This window comes from Microcaecilia unicolor, chromosome 13 (genome assembly GCF_901765095.1).
Source record: "Microcaecilia unicolor chromosome 13, aMicUni1.1, whole genome shotgun sequence".
Taxonomy (NCBI): Eukaryota; Metazoa; Chordata; class Amphibia; order Gymnophiona; family Siphonopidae; genus Microcaecilia; species Microcaecilia unicolor.
This window is the reverse complement of record NC_044043.1, coordinates 37,956,317-37,977,940: the sequence shown is the minus strand read 5'-3', so window position 1 is coordinate 37,977,940 and position 21,624 is coordinate 37,956,317. Positions and strand designations below refer to the sequence as shown.

Below are 21,624 nucleotides of genomic sequence, written 5' to 3'. Positions count from 1 at the left end.
CTCTTCGTTTTCATAATCCCTCTGCCCCGGGGCAGAGGGAGCATGGAAACGAAGAGCCGACAGGCGCGCGGCACCCCCCCCAGCGGCGTGCACCCAGGGGGGGGTTATTTTGCCGGGGAGTCGCGCTGCACCCGGGGGTTATTTCGGGGGGGGGTCGCGCTGTTCCGGGGGGGGGGGGCGCTGCACCCGGGGGGCGGGGCACATCGGCGATCTGCCCCGGGTGTCAGCGCCCCTAGGAACGCCACTGCTTAACCCTTCATTGCCTCAGGTACAAAATTAGATTGTGAGCCCTCCTGGGACAGAGAAATATCCAGTGTACCTGAATGTAACTCACCTTGAGCTACTACTGAAAAAGGTGTGAGCAAAATCTAAAAAAAAAAACAAACCTTGAAACCATCCCATCCCATTAAAAAAAAACCAAACATTATTCCATATTTTGGGTACTAGGAGAAGAATCTCAAGTTTATTAATGTCTTTTGATGTGACAAACAATAATATCGTGAAAGGAGGGCAGCTGTAGTACCTTAAAACAATGGGACTGTGCTGTAAAGAATTTTAAATAAACAAAGAACTATGTCGTTGGCACCGTTCTATGAAACAGGAAAGGATGTTGTGTCGGCCGAAATACATTCAAGATTACGCAAAGCACGAACAGTGCGTGTGTGCTTCTGTTAGCAGAAGTAAAGGACTTAAGTACCCTAATGCAACCACTGTCTTTTCAAATGCTATTTAAAGAAGGGAGGTTCACCAACTATGTGTCAGCCACTTTTCCCACACATCCTAAAATGTCAGAGTCAACCAACCTGAGGTCCATGTAGCCGGGAACATCCCACGCTCTTCTACGTGCCTTAGTGTGGCCACCTCTTCGTCGTCCCCATCCCTACAATAAGCAAAGAAAATGTAACCAGAAGGCATGGTTTGAATTAAGCTCTAGTTCAGTGGCAAAATAGAATTCCAGCTCTGTAATTTTACTGTTCTCCTCCCAGACCGGCAGCTGAGGTTTATGCTGAGGAACTTTGTCAGTTCTAAAAAATATATGTATATAATAATTCCCATATAGCACCAAGGACATCTTTCCTTTATCTACGGAATTTTGTTGTTAGAGTTTCAGTACAAACGAAAAGGTTTGGGTGATAGTGAAAAGGGCCAAAGAGAAGAATGGCCAGCTGTACTCATTAGGAGGTAGAGCCCCTTTTCACTGATCAAATATAATACAAGTCCAATATGCAAAACAAACAGAGGGGACCTTTTTCTAAGTCGCGTAGCTGTCTACATGCACCCAACGCAGGCCAGTTCAGAACTACCGCCCGGCTACCATGTGGCCCAGGCAGTAATTTCATTTTTTACGTGGGCCCACTATGTGTGCCGGAATATATACTTTATTTTCCAGTGCACGGCGCGAATCGGGCAGTTAACCGGCATTGTACGTGCACGCTGACAATTACCACCCGGTTAGCGCATGAGACTTTACCACTAAGTCAATGGGTGGCGATAAGGTCTCAGGCCCAAAATGGACACGCACCATTTTTCATTTTGCCTCACGTCCATTTTCGGCCCAAAAAAAAGGCCTTTTTTGCAGGTGCGCTGAAAAATGGACCTGCGCTCATCCAATACATGCGTCTACACCAGCGCAGGCCACTCTTCGGTGCACCTTAGTAAAAGGACCCCAGATTTCCTAAATTTATGCCTTCTTTCCAGCCAAACATAAGAGCCAGTTTTCAGCTGAAAATCCATCTTATTTAGGAGCTTAAAAGTTATGCTGATAAATTTAGGCCTGCCAACTATTTGTCTAGATTTATGAACCTAATTTATGAGCCTAGAGCTGAAAATTAGTGCTAAACTCTTTTTCCCCTACTTTAAAACTGCCTCTGTTACCACCCACGGTTTACAGCTGCCAAGTTACCCATTCCAGGAGGGTGACTTTTTGGCTGGGCCTGAAATTCTGTCATCCTCATCCTGGTTCACTATCAGGCTTATTTTCGAAAGAGAAGGGCGCCCATTTTTTGACACAAATCGGGAGATGGGCGTCCTTCTCTCAGGGTCGCCCAAATTGGCATAATCAAAAGTCGATTTTGGGCATCCCCAACTGCTTCCCGTCATGGGGACGACCAAAGTTCCCGGGGCATGTAGGAGGCGTAGTGAAGGCGGGACTGGGGCGTGCCTAACAGATGGGTGTCCTCAAGCGATAATGGAAAAAAGAAGGGCGTCCCTGATGAGCACTTGGCCGACTTTACTTGGTCCATTTTTTCTTACGACCAAGCCTCAAAAAGGTGTGCGAACTGACCAGATGACTCCCCCAGTGGTGACTAACCCCCTCCCACCCTGAAGAAAACAACTTTAAAAACTTTTTTTGCCAGCCTGAAATGTCATACTCGGGTCCATTGCAGCAGTATGCAGGTCCCTGGAAGGGGAGGTATGTGTGTGTCAGCGGAGGCATAGCAAAGGCGTCGACATCCTTCTTTCAAACATTTTGGACGTCCTGAACTGCCCCCCCCCCCTCACAGGGACAGCCAGATTTTAAGGGAATGGAGTGGCCTAGTGGTTAGTGCACTGGTCTTGCAATCCAAAGGTGGCCGGTTCAAATCCCACTGCTGCTACTTGTGACCCAAAATCCAAATAAATAAAGGGGGTGTCAGAGGCATAGTAGGCACAGATATCACTCTCACAGAAACACCCACATTTTGGACGTCCTCAACTGAGGCATAGAGAAGGATGTCCCTTCACCCATACTCTTAAAAAAAAAAAAAAAAAAAGATGTTCATGACGAGCACTTGGACGTTTTTACCTGGACTTGAATTTTTCTAAGGTTGTAGATGGCAACTTATTTAAGGTTGTAGACGGCTGTTATACATGCAGCTTGTCTGCATGTATGAAGCCATCTTTGGCATGCAGATAATGCTTGGCTGCTCTGCACTGGCTTCCCCTCCTTAGGAAGGAAATTGTGTGCAAATGAGCTAACAGTGGGCAGCTTATTTGCATGCGATTTCCTTCATGCATGCGCGTTCCTTTCTGAATCACCAAGGGATTGAAAATGGAAGGGCTTTTTCTGTTCAGTTAGTGCATCAGTTAGTCCACTGCAGTTCCCCCTAGGGTGCCCGGTTGGTGTCCTGGCATGTCAGGGGGACCAGTGCACTATGAATGCTGGCTCCTCCCATGACCAAATGAGTTGGATTTGGTCATTTTTGAGATGGGCGTCCTCGGTTTCCATTATCGCTGAAAACCGGGGACGACCATCTCTAAGGTCGACCATCTCAACATTTATGTCGACCATCTCTAAAGTCGACCTAAATGTTGAGATTTGGGTGTCCCCGACTGTATTAAGATGGACGCCCATCTTGTTTCGATAATACAGGTTTCCCCACCCCTTCGCGGGGACGTCCTGCGAGGATGCCCTCAGGAAAACTTGGGCGCCTCGTTCGATTATGCCCCTCCACAAATGCTACACTGCTTTGGGATGTAAGTTTAAAACCAGGACCGGCCAAAATGTCTCCCTCCTGGAATGGGTAGCTTGGTAGCTCTGGGTTTATGCTCTTAAATGTATGAATTTGGTTCAATATTGAATATAAATTTAGGCACTCAGCCCTAGTAAATTTTCAAAGAAGCCAATTCTCAAAGTTAGGTGCATAAATCCTAATTTCAGGCCCTGTGTTTCTACATTCTGCTTTAAAAAGTGTCTAGTCAACTTTCATGACAGATTGAGATATCTCTATTTTCCCTAATCTCCCAAATTCATACTTAGAACAGAATTTTAGTGTCGCCGTTCCATGATCACCAGTTTTTCCCCACAGGTGTAAAAAGAGGCAATAGAAGTCTTTCATGGCTATCATGGGCAAAGTCACTGTCTACATATATGTAACTTCTCTTTCTTTCTGTTCTGTTTGTAGTATGTTGTCATTCCCACTCGTCGAGCAACAGCAGTGGCCTTGCAGAGTTTCACCTCTCACCTCTTGGGAGATGCGGGCAGCCCTTACCTCATTGGATTTGTAAGTGAGACAAGATTTCAAGAAAAAAAAATCCCTTAACAGCAGTCTACAAGATATTTCAATGTGTAATTAAACTCTGGAATTCGTTGCCAGAGAATGTGGTAAAGGCGGTTAGCTTAGCAGAGTTTAAAAAAAGGTTTGGAAGGCTTCCTAAAGAAAAAGTCCATAGACCATTATTAAATGGACTTGGGGAAAATCCACTATTTCTGGGATAAGCAGTATAGAATGTTTTGTACTGTTTTGGAATCTTGGCAGGTATTTGTGACCTGGATAGGCCACTGTTGGAAACAGGATGCTGGGCTTGATGGTCCTTTGGTCTTTCCCAGTATAGCAATAGTTATGTACTTATGTACTCAGTACTTATGCTCACCTGACACATAATCAAACACTTGATTTAATTTGGTTTCACATGAAGTAATGCAGTCCCCAAGCAAATTTATTTAAATATATGGAAATAAATGTCAAGCCAAGAAGATACAGCAATACTTTTTTTACTGGATTCCAGGGGCAACAGAACACCTTTTTGTTTGGAGTAGCTAAACAAACCAATTGGTCTGGCGCGCTCGTTTTAGTAAAATCTGCTCAGTTTCATTAAAACAAGCGTGCCGGACGTGAGGGGAAGAGAGAGCAGGGCAGGAAATGCAGCAGCGCCTTAGACCAGCACTGGATGAAGGCTTCAACTGGCGGGGGTTGGTGACCCCCACCAGCCAAAGTATGTGGTGCTTCAGCTGGCAGAGGTTGGGGACCCCCGCCAGCCATGACATACAGTGGCGGCAGTGGGTGCGGAGTGGGGGTGGGACAGTGGAGCATAATGTGCCCCCCTAACCTTGGGCTCTGGCCCCCTCCCACCTTGAGGTCTGGCTACGCCCCTGTTTTATATAACGAAGAAATGTTTTGGGGATGTAACAAGATAGTCCTACAAAGGTTCCAGGTGTCAACTACACCGAATTTAGTAGACAGATGCTTTTTTAATGTGTTCCAAGACAGGTAATGTACAGTGAACTTAGCAGCCATAATCATTTTCAGAAACTGGCTTTTATGATTATGGCTAGAAACATATATGTGTTCTTATGGATTTATATGTCTGCAGAAAGTTATGAAGTTATATGACACCAATCCTAGGATTTCTATTACACATATATATGTTCATTCAGTACCTCACTCGCCCACAGCTACACATTTAAAGGCACCCAAGTAATTAGTATGTGTGTTGGGGGGAGGCACGATTGTAATTTATGATTCGGGTATCTAACATTGCAGGCAGTATGATACATGCTAACACATATATCACAGGAATGCTTAACCCTTCTACAAAGTTAGTGCTAGCGTGGAGGGAAGATATCTTACAGGACAAATGTTGAACAAGTCTTATGATCACTGTTCCTTCTAAGCTGAGTGAGAGGCCTCCAACTGCATTGCTGCCAGTGGGGGGCGGTGCTTCAATGTTGTGTTTTCAATGGTTGGGGACAGGCAGGTGCCCTGGAGTCCTGCAGAGCTTGCTTGTCCCTCACTGTTGAAAATGTGATAGTGAGACAGCACCACCCACTGGCAGGACTGTAGGTGGAGGACTCCCACTCACCTTAGAGGGAACAGTGCTTATGATTGGACGACATCTGGAAGGTAATTCTGGAAAGGGGCACCTACATCACTTTTACTTGGAGCCTATTATATAAAGAAAATAGATGCATACTGTTCTTTATAGAATACCAATTTAGGAGCCCTTTTACTAAGGCGAGTAGGCGCCTACGCATGTCCAACAATGCACTAAATTGGAACTACCACCCAGCTACCGCGTGCCTCGGGCAGTAATTTCATTTTTGACATTCGCCCAAAATAAGCGGTAGAAAATGTTTTCTATTTTCTATCACATGGTGCTTACCTGGTGGTAATCAGCAGTTTACACGCACTGGCCGCTTACCACCTGAGATATGATAGAGGTCTATGGAGATATGATAGAGGTCTATAAAATAATGAGTGGAGTTGAACGGGTAGATGTGAAGCGTCTGTTCACGCTTTCCAAAACTACTAGGACTAGGGGGCATGTGATGAAGCTACTATGTACTACATTTAAAACAAATTGGAGAAAATTTTTCTTCACTCAACGTGTAATTAAACTCTGGAATTCGTTGCCAGAGAATGTGGTAAAGGCGGTTAGCTTAGCGGAGTTTTAAAAAGGTTTGGACGGCTTCCTAAAGGAAAAGTCCATAGACCGTTATTAAATGGACTCGGGGGAAAATCCACTATTTCTGGTATAAGCAGTATAAAATGTTTTGTAGTTTTTTGGGATCTTGCCAGGTATTTGCCAGGACTGGCCACTGTTGGAAACAGGATGCTGGGCTTGATGGACCTTTGGTCTTTCCCAGTATAGTAATACTTATGTACTTATGTACCTGGTTAGTGCATGCGACCTTACTGCTAAGTCAGTGGGTGGCGATAAGGTCTCAGGCCAAAAATGGGCGTACGCTGGGTTTAATTTCGCCTCATGTCCTTTTTTGGCCACACACACAAAATTACCTTTTTTCCTGGTGCGCTGAAAAATGACCTACGCGCTTCCAAAACATGTGCCCTACACCAGCACAGGCCACTTTTCATCACGCCTTAGTAAAATGGCCTCTTAATGTGCCAAGAACGCGCTCATATGGTTTGCGGGATCACTTATTTCAGCCATAGAGCTGATGTAAATAATCTCACCTAGGTCGGTAAAGAACACACCTAAATCATAAGATTCTATAATTGACATGTGTAAATGCGCGTTCTGCCCAAATCCTAAATGCCTACCTGCAATCTACACACCATTGCATTTTGGCTTTATTTTATAGGATACAGCCAGAATACTGGCTTTTAGACATGTATGTTTACACATACACACCTAAATGCCAGAATTCAGATTACTTATGTGCTATCTTGCCACCTAAATCTTGGTGCCCTCCTTATAAAATTACTCCCAGAATAAACATGCAATTCTATGTCAAGCATGACAAACTGATTCAGGCCTGGTGTTATCTCATTGCATGCTGGAAGTTGTAGTCCTGGTATAAAATAGCATTACATCTCCTTATGTGCAGGTGGGTTATTATAACCCAGGATTACGTCTTCTTCATGCAGTAGGGTTATGAGACAGGACTATCTCGCTTTGTAATCCTAAGAATAGAGGGCTCCTAAGATACAAATTCCATTTTCAGAAAACATTGCCGGCACTGTGGTGCATCAGGTTAGACTCAACCCATAGGGAAGGTAATGATTTAAAAAAATATATAAATGGTACAGAAAGGGGGAAAATGGGGACAGCAGACAGCTCTGACAACAGAAATCTAAATACCTAGTACTTTTGACCTAATTTCAAATGTCACCATATCTCAAAGGAAAAGAATAAGGACTTGTACCTGAATCACGCAAAGCACATTTGAGGTTCATTGACAAACTCAAACTTTCCAGTTGGAGACCACCACAAAGGTCGTTAAGGCAAACACCTAGCTTAAAACATTTGTATTTCTGGTAAACAGAAACAATTGTACCCTGGCTGACCTATGCACAGAGGCTTGTTTCTATTAGTTTTTCTTTCTTTCCCTAGATCTCAGACCTGATACAGCAAAGCACCACTGAGTCTTCTCTCTGGGAGTTCCTGAGCCTCGGCTATGCGTTGATGTTGTGCCCCTTCATTGTTGTGTTGGGAGGAATGTTTTTCCTGGCCACAGCTCTCTTCTTCCTGGAGGACCGGGCCAAAGCTGAGCAGCAGTGAGTAAACTAGATACATGCAAACAATTCCATGCCAAAACCCAACGAGAATGAAAACGGTAGCACGCACCCTAGAAAGCAAGATTGCTTTGAACCGTAATGTTCCCACTGCCAACTCACAGACTCATAGTTTCAAGTGTCCTAGTCGTTTTGTGTTATTTTTTCATGAAAACTTGCAAAAAAAAAAAGTCACCATTTTAGTTTGTGAGAATTTAGCATTTTTGCATCCAAACATGTTACTAGGAATCAGTGGTTCCCAAACCTGGTCCTGGAGGCACCCCAGCCAGTTAGGTTTTCATGATACCCACAATGAATATTCACGAGAGAGATTTGCATGCACTGCCTCCACTGTATGCAAACCGATCTCATGAATATTCATTGTGGATATACTGAAAACCTGACTGGCTGGGGTGCCTCCAGGACCAGGTTTGTGAACCACTGTACTAGATGTTAACTCTTTCATGAAAAATGATTTTGGCATGAAAGCCCTTGGTGAAAGGTTTTCTACAAAAATGAAATGTGGCTCACTAAGGCCCTATTCCCTAAATAACTTAATACAAGTTACTTACTGCGAGCCTTTCCAATGAGGCCTAGTCTTGAAATAAGTTGCATTAACCTGCCTTAACATAGGTTAATGTAATTTAGTGAATAGGATCCTAAATCATACTTAAAGCAAAAAATTATGGCCAGATTAGGGGGCAGAGTGACTAGGACATTGCAATATTTCTGGGATGCTTTCAGCTGTGCCCTGTAGAGTTGGAAAGGGATGCCGTGTCATTCGCCTTCCTCCAGAAATTCTCTGGGTGTCACAACAGTTAGTTCTAATATTGCAAAGAAATGCAAGCAATTGCCCAGCACAGTGGTTCTCAAACCTGTCCTGGGTCTCCCCAGCCAGTCAGGTTTTCAGGATATCCACAATGAATATTCATGAGAGAATTTGCATATATTTGCCTCCACTGCATGCAGATCTCTCTCATGAATATTTATTGTGAATATCCTGAAGACCTGACTGGCTGGGGAGACCCAGGTCAGGTTTGTGAACCACTGGCCTAGCATCCAACCACACTTAATTAAAAACTCATGGGTAGGTTTGAATATTGGAGAAAAAGCCAGGACAGAGATAACACAGAAAAAGGCATTTGAACACTGAGGTGGTAGCAGAATGGTTTAGGGTGCTCACTTTCAAAGCGCTTAGACGCATAAAGTGCCGTAGATTACTATGAACGTCTAAGGGGACATTTTACAAAGGCGCGGTAGGACTACTGCGTGGGTAACGCATGGCAAAAGAGCAGTAGCGTGTGGCGCACCATAGTGCCATGCGGTAGGTCTGTGTTTGTCATGTGGCATTCACGCACCCGAAAATATTTTTCTGTTTTCTTGCAGGGGCGGGCGGGGAGTGGGCATGCCCAGTGGTAATGGGCCATCAGCGCACGCTGTCCGATTGCTGCTGGGTTAGCATGTGAGCTCCTACTGCCTATTAAATAGGAGGCAGTAAGAACTTGGGCAGTAAATCGCCATGCGCCAATGTTTTTATTAGCTCTTGGCCATTTACGATTTCCATTTAAAATAATGGAAATTCCTACTGCGGTAAAAGTGGCCTCGGCGAGCGGCAATTTTCACGTGCCCACACTACCGCAGGCCACTTTTTACCGCAGCTTTGTAAAAGGGCCCCTAAATGCTTTGAAAATGAGCCCCGTGACCTCACGACCTGATCTTTAACTTAAACTACGTGGTTCACCCAGTTATCGTGAAGAGCCGTGATTGGCTGTACTCCACAGAGTAAAAATGGCTGCATTTCTTTTCATCAGAGAGAGAAGTTCAGATCCTCTCACTGGCAGCTGCAGTGACTCGGAAGACATTTTCATCTGACAAAGTTTTGGGTTAGTCTCTTCTTTTTGTTTTCTTTTTTCTTTCCACCTATCTGATTTCTTTATGTATGAATGAAGCCGTTCTATGCCTTGCTTACTCCAAAACTGAATTGTTCTGGAACCAGCTCTTGTTACAGTACAGAAAAGAAAAGAAAAGAAAAGAAAAGAAAGCTTCTCTTCACATTTCCATGTAGCTATGGACTGTGCCATTCTTTGTTTGTAACCAGAGACGGTAGGACGTCTAGTTTTTAATATTAGCTTTTCCTAAGGGTACTTCTAGTAATTGTCTGAATATTAATGGGTGCTGCAAGCAGGGGCGTAGCTAGGTGGGGCCACGGGGGCATGGGCCCCCTCAGATTTAGTCCTGGCCCCTCCACTTTCGACCCCCCCCCCGCCGATCCTCCCCCGCCACTTTTGACCCCTTCCCCCGCCACATGCAAGCCTTAGTCTTCTTCAGCGCCGGTCTCCAGCGCGTTCGCTCACTTCGCTGATCTGTGCTGTGAGTCCTGACATCCAGCATGTCCTGCAGGACCCCCGCCAGCAAAGGTACCTTGTGGCGGCGGGGAGGGGGGGTTGAAAGTGGCGGGGGGGGGGGGGGGTCGGCAACTGGGGGAGGTGGGCTAAAATGTGCCCCCCCACCTTGGGCTCTGGACCCCCCTCCCGCCGAGGTCTGGCTACGCCCCTGGCTGCAAGAGATGCCTTTTCTTGTTTTAAGGAAGGCATTTCATCCAATTTCAACAGTTAGAAATACTAAAACTTTATCACAGTGCATTTTGCCCAGACCACACATAGGACTAGATTCTATATATCAAGCCTAAATAAATCAGCGCCGAAGTGAAATTCACCTAGTCGTATTCTATAAAGTATGCCTAAGCCTAAAATTCTGCACGGTTTATAGAATATGCCAAGTACCCATCCCTTTGACTAAATTTAGTCGCGGGTAGTTACGCCATGTAAAACTTGATGTAAATGCTGACATCTAAATTATGTATGGATCGGGTCTATTCTATAACCACATGCATAGATTTTAGAAACACCCACGACCCACCCATTCCATGCCCATGGCCACACCCCCTTTTTAACTAAGAGACTTAGAATTTGTGCACATCACGTTACAGAATATGCTTAGACAGTTCAGCACGTAAATTCTAATTTATTCTAATTAGTGTCAATAATTAAGTGGCATTATTGGCGCTGATTGGCTTGTTAACTAATTAAGTTGCATATGCAAATCCAACATACGGGGGAACTTTATTTAAATTTTTAACCCATTTTTCCAGTAAAGTTCAAAGTGGCTTGCAATAGAATTTAGTACTTTTATGTTCAATGGTAAGCCTTTCATGAGGTAACTTATTCCCCCGGAGGTTGCCTTTTAAAATTCTGCAGAGTGCATAAGTCATCTTTCAACAAATATATTTATTATGTTTATGTTTATTGAGCCTTGTTATACCGCTCTAACTTGCTGAGTCAGAGCGGAGCGGTTTACATAATTCCAGATAATATTAATAAGAAAAATAGAAAAAGAGCACCATAAAATCATAGAAAAAATGTTCATTCACACTTAATGGAGGGGCGAGAAAGGGCAGGAAGGTAACATATTAAAACAGAACTCTCTAGTGGCTGATCCCTCACCTTGTGTCATCAGAAGCCTGCTGAAACAGAAAGTCACTGTGGAGATAAATAGGAAGCCATTTCCAGATAGAGGGAGAAAGAAAGAAAAAAGCAGCATTTCTGATGGATTCATAATGAGCATTTTTAGGACTGGGAAGGACGAGATGGTGATCCTTAATAAACCAGAGAAGCTGTATCAAGGAGTAAGGTTTTGTTAAACGCGCAAGATAATCCGGGAGACCAATTCTGAGGGCTTTAAAAATAAGAAGCATCTATAAATCCTAAACAGATCATCAGAGTTCACAGCATCAACGTTGCTTAAACTGGATTTTCCAGAGTGACGATGTGCAAATCTTCATCGATCCAACTTTCTAAAATCATCTTTCAATTTTTTTGATATTTGAAATTTAGTAACTTTTCGTATAAAAAATAATCCAACAGTTTTCAGCACTTTCAGAACTTAATCAAGCATATAGACAAGTAGTGCCACTTAACTCGCAGCTGGTTTTCAAACCTGTCCTGGGGCCTCCCCAGCCAGCCAGGTTTTCAGGATATCCATAATGAATATTCATATGGAGGCCTCGGTGAGAGCCTGCAGAAATGTGCCCCAACATTTGGGATTTATTATAGTCAACTGCATAGTCAACTGCACTTAACCAGTTAATTGTGTGGCCAAATATATAGCTTAAACTTAGCTGCTCAAAATTAGGCCAGGATTATCCAGCAAACATTAGCTGATGATACTGAATAGCCCACTCAGCAGCTGAATCTGTCAGTCCTCCCCAGGAACACCTCCCACCCAGCTGGGGTCTAGGGCAGAAATTTGGGAGGGAGCCCCAAAGCCCACCAGTAGGCTGTACCTCCTTCAACATCATACAGAATTGGGTCCCCTGTAGCATCCCACTAATGTTGGCCCTAAATTCAGCCCCTTTTTCACCTCAGCTGGGTAGATTTACCCAACTAAAGCTCAATTCTAACCTTGTAAATCTTTTGAATATTGATCCCTCCCCCACCCCGAGTCTTTGTTAGTTTGCACTATTTATCATGGCAAAATTATCATTCATTATGATTTCAACAGAAGCAAGACCATTCAAATAAATGTACAAGTGTGAGAATTCAAATATGAAATCTGAGAGATTAAACCCACATGGTATGGCCATATCAGAGACCACATTATGTATCCAAAGATTATAGTCAGTTGGTAGGGTGGGGTGGAAGGTTTCCTAGCAGGGGCAGCTGACAGTTACATGTGTGCTTTTAAAGATAAGATTGGTGTTGACACTTAAAAATTTGTTATCTTTAGACAATTTTTGTCAAGTCATGCAAAACTTTGCCATGCCATTCTTAGACTACTGCAACACCCTTTTTTGTGGTCTTCCCCAGATTTCTTTAAGGGCTTTGAATTCTGCTTCTCTTGTAATTGGGAGAATGACCAAAACGGATCATACTACACCTCAAACTCCACTGGCTTCCTATATCACTTGGCAAATTAGATTTAAAAATGTATTATTAGTGTTTAACGCCATACAAAATTACGTATCTTTAGCTATTTCAAAGCGTTTAAAAATTTATCATCCCCTTAGAAATTTGATGTCTCTGGAAAAATGTTTGTTGGATGTTCCTTCGTTCCACCAGGACTGGATGTTTTTTTTATAGCTGGGCCAACAATGTGGAACAATCTTCTTCTAGAATTTTGTCCGATAATTTCTCTTTCCCTGTTTAGGAAACGTTTGAAAATATATCTATTCCAGAAAGCATTTTGTCACAGGAGTCATTGAAGCTATACTGGTAGTTAAATGATTTATTTGTCCGTATAGCCTGACATTTTATACTAGCAGTTACATGATTTGTGTTTTGTATGGTCTGACGGCCTTATGTGGGCAGTTTAAAGATGTTAATTTGAATGAGTGAGGAGTAACCTAGTAGTTAGTGCAGCGGACTTTGATCCTGGGGAGCTGGGTTCAATTCCCACTGTAGCTCTTTGTGACTCTGGGCAAGTCAGTTAACCCTCCATAGCCCCAGCTCTATATGCTACGTAAACCACTTTGAACGTAGTTGCAAAAACCACAGAAGGGCAGTATATCAAGTCCCTTTCTCTTTCCCCCCTTAGTTATATGTATTGTTTAAATATTATCTATGTTTTATTGTAACCCGCTTAGATCATGTGGACAATACGGGATATAAGTTTGATAAATAATAATAATGTGACATCATAGGACAAAAAAGGAGACCAAGTGATCACCTACAGGTAGACAAGCCTGTTCCACCCAGCTCAGGCCCACCCAACAGTAGCACATGTTTAGCAGTAGCTGGTGGGGATCCCAAGCTCTGCCAGCTGAAGTCTTTCCCCTGATGGTAACGAAAACGCTACTCTGTATGATACCGACATCTGCGCATGCTCAGTTTTCAGTGCATGCCTGCTGCAGACTGCCAAGGTGGAAAGAAGCATTTTCCCACCTGCTGAGATATTTTTTGGTGGTGATTGGGGGGGGGAGGAGGGAAAAACTTGGTACCCACCCACTTCTTGCCTAGGCCCACCCAAAATCTGTTGTCTGGCTACGCCCCTGGTCCCACCAAGAGCTGAATGATATCCTTAGCCAGAGTAGAATTGTCAGGGGAAACCAGGTAGATTGATTATCCTCATCTACCAACATCTAGCAGGTTATATTTTAAAGACCACAGGTAATCCTATGACTTTCGCAAATGTATTACTTCTGTACCACTGCCACAGCACTCCCTTTACTAAGTACCCCAAGTGACATGCTCAAATATCCAAGCATTCATCCGTCACCGTAAAGGGTTAACCTCCCAAATCATCAAAACTTAGGAAGGTCTGCTGTAGGGAGTTGCTGGGAACTCTGATACTGCTTAAAGTTATTACCCCCTAGATAACAATCACAGCTACAGAGACACTAGATAAACAAATAGTTATCTGCCCCTCAGACCGGTCACTGGATTTCCTCCTCGCATTCCAAAATCCAGAGTAATGACAGAAAAATGCCGCAGCCAAGGTTCTGTCATAGGGAGAAAGCTGATTACCTTCCTGTGCATGGCAAATAATTATATCCTGACAAAACAGATCTACGAGGGCTCCAGCACAGGAAACTGAGCACGCACACAATTCAAAAGAAAGAAGACAGTGTAAAGCTGTTTGAGAGCCTAACATTCTATTTTCATAGACTTCAATAAACAGAAAAACACTTCCATTGTTTCATTCAAATGTCTGAGTGTGCCGTGCATAACACCTAACTAAGCCATGGCTGTGGAGACAGCATGGCCTTTATGTTAGATAAATCGGAGAGATTGGAATTGGGACATCCAGGTCAGGATGTGCTCAGTTCCCCTTGTATTTATAGAAGGCTTGGAGCCTTTTGAAAAATAAGTACAAGGATGTGCAGAAGAGTATGTGTATTTTAAAACCAGGGAGAAATATAGCGGGGTGCAGACCCTGACGCAAAAAAAACCAAAATTAAGTATGTCAATATAATGACTATAATAAAAGGACACAACGGCATCAAATATTTATGTAAAAAGCTAGAAGATCTCTTATAGTGCACATTCCAGATCAAAGGTTACATCAATCCATCAATCACTTGCCATCAACCTTGCTGTGACAAATTTTATTAAACACTACAAACATTTCTTCAAAAAGGAGAAAAAGCCATTTGGCCAGGCTTTGTCTCAGGGGCGTAGCCATGGGTGGGCCTGGGCCCATCCATATTCCTCCCAGGCTCACTAAACCCCAACTAGCCTGGCTGGTTTTCTGCCTTGTCCGGCTTCCTAATTTCTACCATTGAAAACCAGCCACTGTCAGTCAGAGGCGTAGCCAGACAATAGATTTTGGGTGGGCCTAGGCAAGAAGTGGGTGGGCACCAACTGCTCTTCCCCCACACACACCCATCAAAAATATATCTCAGCTGGCAGGAAAATGGTTCTGTCCACCTTAGCAGTCTGCAGCAGGCATGCGTTGAAACTGAGCATGCGCAATTGCCAGTATCGTGGAGAGCAGAGTTTTTGTTACCATCAAGGGGAAGTCTTCAGCTGGCGGAGCTTGGGATCCCCCACAGCTACCGCTAAACGTGTGCTACTATTGGGTGGGCCTAAGCCCTTACTGGGTGGGCCTTGGCCCACCTGTGGCTAAGCCACTGCTGTCAGTCCCTCCTCCATTGTTGCTGTTTCTATTTTGAGTTGGGAGGTACTGGGGGAGAGATGGAGAGTAGGGGGAGGAAGGGGGCGGGGCAGAGAGAAAGTTTTGTGCCTACCCACTTTGGGCTCAGGTCCACCCAAAATTGGCTGTCTGGCTACGCCTTTGTCTTTATTGGAGGCAGCATTGGCCTGTTTGGTGGAATGGGACGTCAGAACTTTGTTGTTGGGCAGCCAAGAGCCGCTGGAGGCACAGGGACTAGCTGGGCCTCGATGTCGGTTTCTGTACACTGGTCTGCTTCTAATCAAGAAGGTGATTCTTATGCATTGGATATCAGAGGAGTATCCGCCCTTGTAGCACTGGGTGGTGAAAATGAAGGAGCTTGCAAGTTTTGAAATCCTCATGCACCTTAAGTCTCTGCACATTGATAAACTATGTGGCTTTGTGACACACTTTCTTGAGCAACAGGGCCACCGAGAGGGGAGGGGCAGGGGGGACAAAATTCCCAGGGCCTCCAAGGGGGGCCCGGCGCCGCAGTCCCACCTGCCTTCTGTCGTCGACTGCCACCGGGCTGGGCCCCCTGCATTGAAATCACAGTATGGTTTATAATGGGCTAGAAAACCCAGATCTTTAAGTCCTGTCTGTTGGGTGTCAAACTACTTAATCATTCTGACTTCAAAGGTTTTACGTTCCTGGATTGTCTTAAAGTTTCCTTTTAGTATTCTCACCTAATTCTCACTGTATAATTGATACAGTGTTCTGGTTTTGTAAAGTGACGCCCTGACATCCTGGTTGGCACTGGCGTTTTTCACGATGTCTGTGTAAATTAAATCTCTTCTTTAGCACACAGGTAATTTAAAAAAGACCTTTCCTCATGTAAAGCCTCTTTTACACATGTAAAGGTGCTTTTCTACACTACCACAGATATATATATATATATATATATATATATATATATGTGTGTGTGTGTGTGTGTGTATATATATGTGTATAGCAGGGGCGTAGCCAGACTTCAGGGGGAGGGGGTCCAGAGCCCAAAGTGAGGGGGCACATTTTAGCCCCCCCCCCAGCACCGCTGCCCCCCCCACCACCGCCAACTTTGACCCCCCCCCCCTGCCAACGACCCTCTCGACCCCCCCCTCCCGCTGCCAACCCTCCCCTGCCATCGCCTAACTTTGCACGCGGGGGACCCCAATCCCCGCCAGCTGAGGTCCTCTTCTTCCCGCGCAAGGCTTCGTTCTGTTTCTGTGAGTCTGATGTCCTGCACGTACAATGTGCAGGACATCAGAAACAGAACGAAGCCCTGCGCAGGAAGAAGAGGACCTCAGCTGGTGGGGGTTGGGGTTCCCTGCCAGCAGAGGTAGCCCACGGCGGGAGGGGGGGTCGAGAGGGTCATCAGCAGGGGGGTCCAGGGCCAAATCTATGGGGACCCAGGCCCCCGTGGCCCCACGTAGCTACGCCACTGGTGTATAGGAACATACACCCACAGTAACATGCATTCTTATTTGCAGCACGCAGCTGATGCAACTGTGTCTCCCAGACTGCTTACAAACAGCACATACTTAAGTACACTTGGGGATGGAGTTGCATACAGTGCATATTTTCTGAAGTCTGTGTGGTCACACATAGGACCGGATTCAGTAAATGAAAAATCAGCATAGAGTTCTCTTCTATAAAGGGCACTTAGAGGTGAACAATCTTTACGGACTAGCGCTTATTTATTTATTTATTTGTAGCATTTGTATCCCACATTTTCCCACCTATTTGCAGGCGCAATGTGGCTTACATTGTTCCGTAATGGTGATCACCAATTCCGGAAAAGAGAAATACATAGTAAAATGGAGGTAACAGAGTGGATTAGGTAGTCAGATAAGGAAAGTTCATTTTCATAATAAGTAATAAAAGGTATTGGATTAAACTTCAATCGTGATAGATTAGCTTGAACAATCAGGAATAAAGAGTTACGATTTGTGTAATTCTGGTGTAAATTTAGTTACCGATAGTTAGGATGGATCTTTGTGGTATGCCTTATTGAACAGATTGGTTTTCAGTAATTTTCGGAAATTATTTATGTCATGTGTTGTTTTTATGGATTTTGGTAATTCATTCCATATTTGCGTGCTTATATATGAGAAACTGGATGCATATGTTGATTTATATTTTAGTCCCTTGCAGCTAGGGTAGTGGAGATTCAGGAATGCACATGATAATCTAGTAGAATTCCTGGTTGGTAGGTCTATAAGGCTTGACATATACCCTGGAGCTTCACCGTGTATGATCTTAGGAACCAGAGTGCAGACCTTGAACACAATGCGTTCTTTTAGTGGAAGCCAATGCTTAGGCTCAGCTCTTGGTATTTGGGCGCAGGAATAGCACTATTCTAAAACTCCGCCTGCAATTTTTTTGGAATGCCCCTGCCCCGCCTCTCATCTTTTTTCAGTTACGCACTAGAGGATTTCAAATAGCACCCAGGAAGATGCATGCACAAATATTTAATAATGCCAGTTAACTGCAATAATTGATTGTTAACATGAATGTATTGCAGTTAATTGGTTTGTATGTCAATTTGCATGTGCATCTTTGATGGGCACCCAAGTCTGGGTACCATATATAGATTCCGGAGGATAGGGTACACACTTATATTTACCCTGCATTGGAGCAGTTATAAAATTTATGTTATCTTTTTAAATAAAATGCACAAGGAAGGACTGCAATGCAAAAGCAATTAAACTAATTGAATATAGCCAATAAACATATTATATACTGTATGAAGGAAGGTTAGCATCATAACAGAAAACCATTGTGTCAGGATACTAAAAGCACCAGTTCTGGTCGCTGTATCTCAAAAAAGATATAGCAGAATTAGAAAAGGTTCAAAGAAGAGCGACCAAAATGATAAAGGGGATGGAACTCCTCTCGCATGTGGAAAGGCTAAAGAGGTTAGGTGCTCTTCAGCTTGGAAAAGAGACGGATGAGGGGAGATATGATTGAGGTCCACAAAATCCTGAGTGGTGTAGAACGAGTAGAAGTAAATCGATCTTTTACTCATTCCAAAAGTACAAAGATTAGGGGACACTCGAGGAAGTTACATGGAAATACTTTTAAAACAAATAGGAGGAAATATTTTTTCACTCAACGAAGTGCCTTTTGCACTGGTTTCTTCAAACCATTACTACTGCTCACTGGGGCCTACCTTATGAGAGGGGGGTATTTGATATGGTTAGCAGATACAGAATCCAGGGCAGTATAAATGCAATCATATCTGATAATACAACCATGTATAAAATAGAATCCACTTTGAAGAGGCCACAAAATAATTGAGCATACATCGTCAGGGCCATTGCTCCCACTTTTCATTAAGCCAGTGTCATCTTTTGACCTCGATATGCTTGAAAATGCCAAATCTGACAGTCGAATTGGTGCATTTGGATTTTCTTTCTGAATACTGTATTTGTGTATGGTGGGTGCCAAGAGCAAGAATGAAACCCAAAACCCCCACCCCCAACTGCCACCACCTTAATAATGTGTTTGTTTTGAAAGAAAGGTACCACGGTGCCCTTCGTATACCACTTCTCATCCTTAGTAATTTTCTGATTCTCCTAACAAGTTCTGTGCATTTTCACAAACGTTTATCTCCAAGGACCCCGTTTCCCTTAACTGTTGAATCGCATGTGCTTTACAACAGTAGCAGGAAGCATCAATTGTCAAATACACAAAGACAAAGCACACTTTATTTTCAGACAGTCTCTTACACACAGGAGAAGTATGGGAAATTACAGCACTAATACACATGCTAAAATACAGCCAGAGAAACACATATGAAGACGTGATAGTACCTGCTCTTAAAAATGTGTAGAACTGTGTTAGAAAGAAACGTTTTGGGTAGAGAGGCATGGCGTACGTTGCTGATATTTATTTATTTAGGATTTATTTACTGCCCTTTTTGAAGAATTCACTCAAGGCGGTGGACAGCAAGAAGTCAAATATAAGCAAAAGACAATTACAGCAGTAAAAATATTCAAACAACAATATATAGTATGGCATCTCTCTATATAAAAGGCAAAACCAACGTTCTATGAAGCCTCCAGCCGGAAGTGTGAAGGGGGCGAGATATCCGGTTTCCCTATGAGTGTCTGCCCCGCCCTCTCTGTAACACAGTCAGTGAAGGAAAACAGCAGAGCACCAAATCAAATCGCTGGCTCTGTAACAGTGAAGGACTCAGAGGGGGGAGGGGAGAGAGGCCAGAGTGCAGGGACACACACTCTCCCACATGCACACAGAAGAAAACATTGCTAGCCCCCGTTTCATTTGCATCAGAAACGGGGCTTTTTTACTAGTAGTATATAATACACTGTTTATTTTATTATTTATTTATTTAGATTTTACTTGCACCTTATTCAGTGGTAGCTTAAGGTGAGTTACATTCAGCTACACTGGGTATTTCTGTGTCCCTGGAGGGCTCACAATCTAATTTTGTACTTGAGGCAACAGGTGACTTGCCCAAGATCACAAGGAGCAGCAGTGGGATTTGAACCAGCCCCCTCTGGATGTCAAGCCCAGTACTCTAACCACACCTCCACTCCTGGTTTAGTAGACGGTATAGGGTGTAAGCAAAGATGAAAGAGAGATAAGAAAGAGTAACAGAAGTAAGAAAATAAGGAACTAATTTAAAGAAAGTCGCAAATGAGGTCAGAAAGGTGAATATTATCTTAGCTAAGGTAGGAGTGGATAAACATGTCCGTCCATAGTATGTGCAGCTGGTGTCATTCTTTGTGTCTGTCTGTGTGTCACTAGCAAGTTAGTTACTTCTTCCATTAAAGGCAAGCTTTCGCCTGCTTCCTAAAGTAGAGGTAGTCTTTCGTTGATAGGCCGTTCCTGGGGCCACACCCAGCCAGTCAGATTTTCAGGATACCAACAACGAATATACCTGAGATAAATTTGCATACATTCTCTCCATTGTATGCAAATCTGTCTCGTGCATATTCAAATGACCAGGTTGAGAACCACTATGCTAGAGTAAGGATGGGTTTGATATGTATCTGAAACACTAGCCCAGGGGTGGCCAAACCTTTGGTCCTTGAGGGTCGCAACCCAGTTGGGTTTTCTAGATTTCCCCCCAATGAATATGCATGAGATCTATTTGCATATAATGGAGGCAATGCATGTAAATGGATTTCATGCATATTCATTGGGGAAATCCTGAAAACCTAACTGAGTAGTGGCCCTCGAGGACGGAGGTTGCCCACCTGTGCACTAGCCGCTCAATATTTAAGCAGTACACTGGCTGTGGTGTCTAAATATTTTACATGTTTAGTCTGCTAGCTGTATATGTATCTGGATAAATATAACAGTTTTTTGCTGGCCTATTTTACCTGGATAACTGTACAGAAAAAGGGACTGAACATCACCTATGTTCTGCTCTTGCTCCACCTCAGCACTATCTAAGTAGTGCAAAGTTGGTTGGTAAAGATTTTCAGTGGCACTATCCACATAGTGCTTTTTAAGTCCAAGGACAGGACCTCCTAGCGCATTTAGCCAGCAAAAAGTGTCGGATAAATGCTTTGAATAGTGGGACCTAGGTATAGCAGTAGAGCAGGTTTATCACTGCAGTTATAATCTGACATTTGCATGCACTGCATCTTGAGTCCCTTAATTTGATATTGTAATGTCTTGTTTTTCAGGGCAAGTCAACTGACTATGGCACTGGCCACGGTGAAAGTCTAATGAGGTAAGATAGCAGTGGCAGTAAGAGTGCTGAGACAAGCCTATTGCTTTCTATAGCTACCCTGAGTGGGCCCATGTTTTATTCCTAACATCTTGGGTTTTCTGGACTGATTAAAACACATGTTCTGCTGTAAGGTGGGGGCTCCCCTAGCCAGTTCCCAAGAAGCCCCTCCCACAGGACTCCCACAATGAATACGCATGCAGTATGTTGATATGTGATTTCTCCTATAATTCTTAACTGACCAACAAGTCCCATAGGGGCAGTGGGATGGTTCGCTAGGCCCACTACCATAGTATTAGCACCTGAGTTCACGCGACCAAAGGTACAGGATCTCAACTCTAATCTGTAGAAGCTGCCAAAAGATCTAATTTTCAGCATAACCAAAATAAATTAACCTGGTTCTGGGATCAACTGCATTCAAATATCACTGAAATATTTGTTTGGTGTGCATCCAGAAGACCAGGGCCAACACAGCCCTCAAGGAATGGCACTGAAAATTTCTACACTGTGAGGAAGACCCCCCCCCCCCCATTTTCCTCTCTTTAGAAAAATTGGGAT

General features: G+C 43.8%; 1 protein-coding gene across 2 annotated transcripts in view; it reads left to right on the top strand.

Annotated features, from left to right (window-relative positions):
- SPNS2 (sphingolipid transporter 2) overlaps positions 1-21,624 on the top strand; it is a 219,385-nt gene that overhangs the window by 193,600 nt on the left and 4,161 nt on the right. The window contains exons 10-13 of one of the 2 annotated variants that reach the window (XR_003939903.1): positions 3,885-3,983; positions 7,555-7,718; positions 9,527-9,598; positions 21,023-21,069. Coding sequence is in view for 1 of the 2 variants with exons in the window: in XM_030185886.1 (XP_030041746.1) it covers positions 3,885-3,983; positions 7,555-7,718; positions 21,023-21,065 (306 nt within the window). In the remaining variant the exon portion in view is untranslated. The remainder of the gene's footprint in view (positions 1-3,884; positions 3,984-7,554; positions 7,719-9,526; positions 9,599-21,022; positions 21,070-21,624) is intronic. The other variant, XM_030185886.1, reaches the window with a different exon arrangement.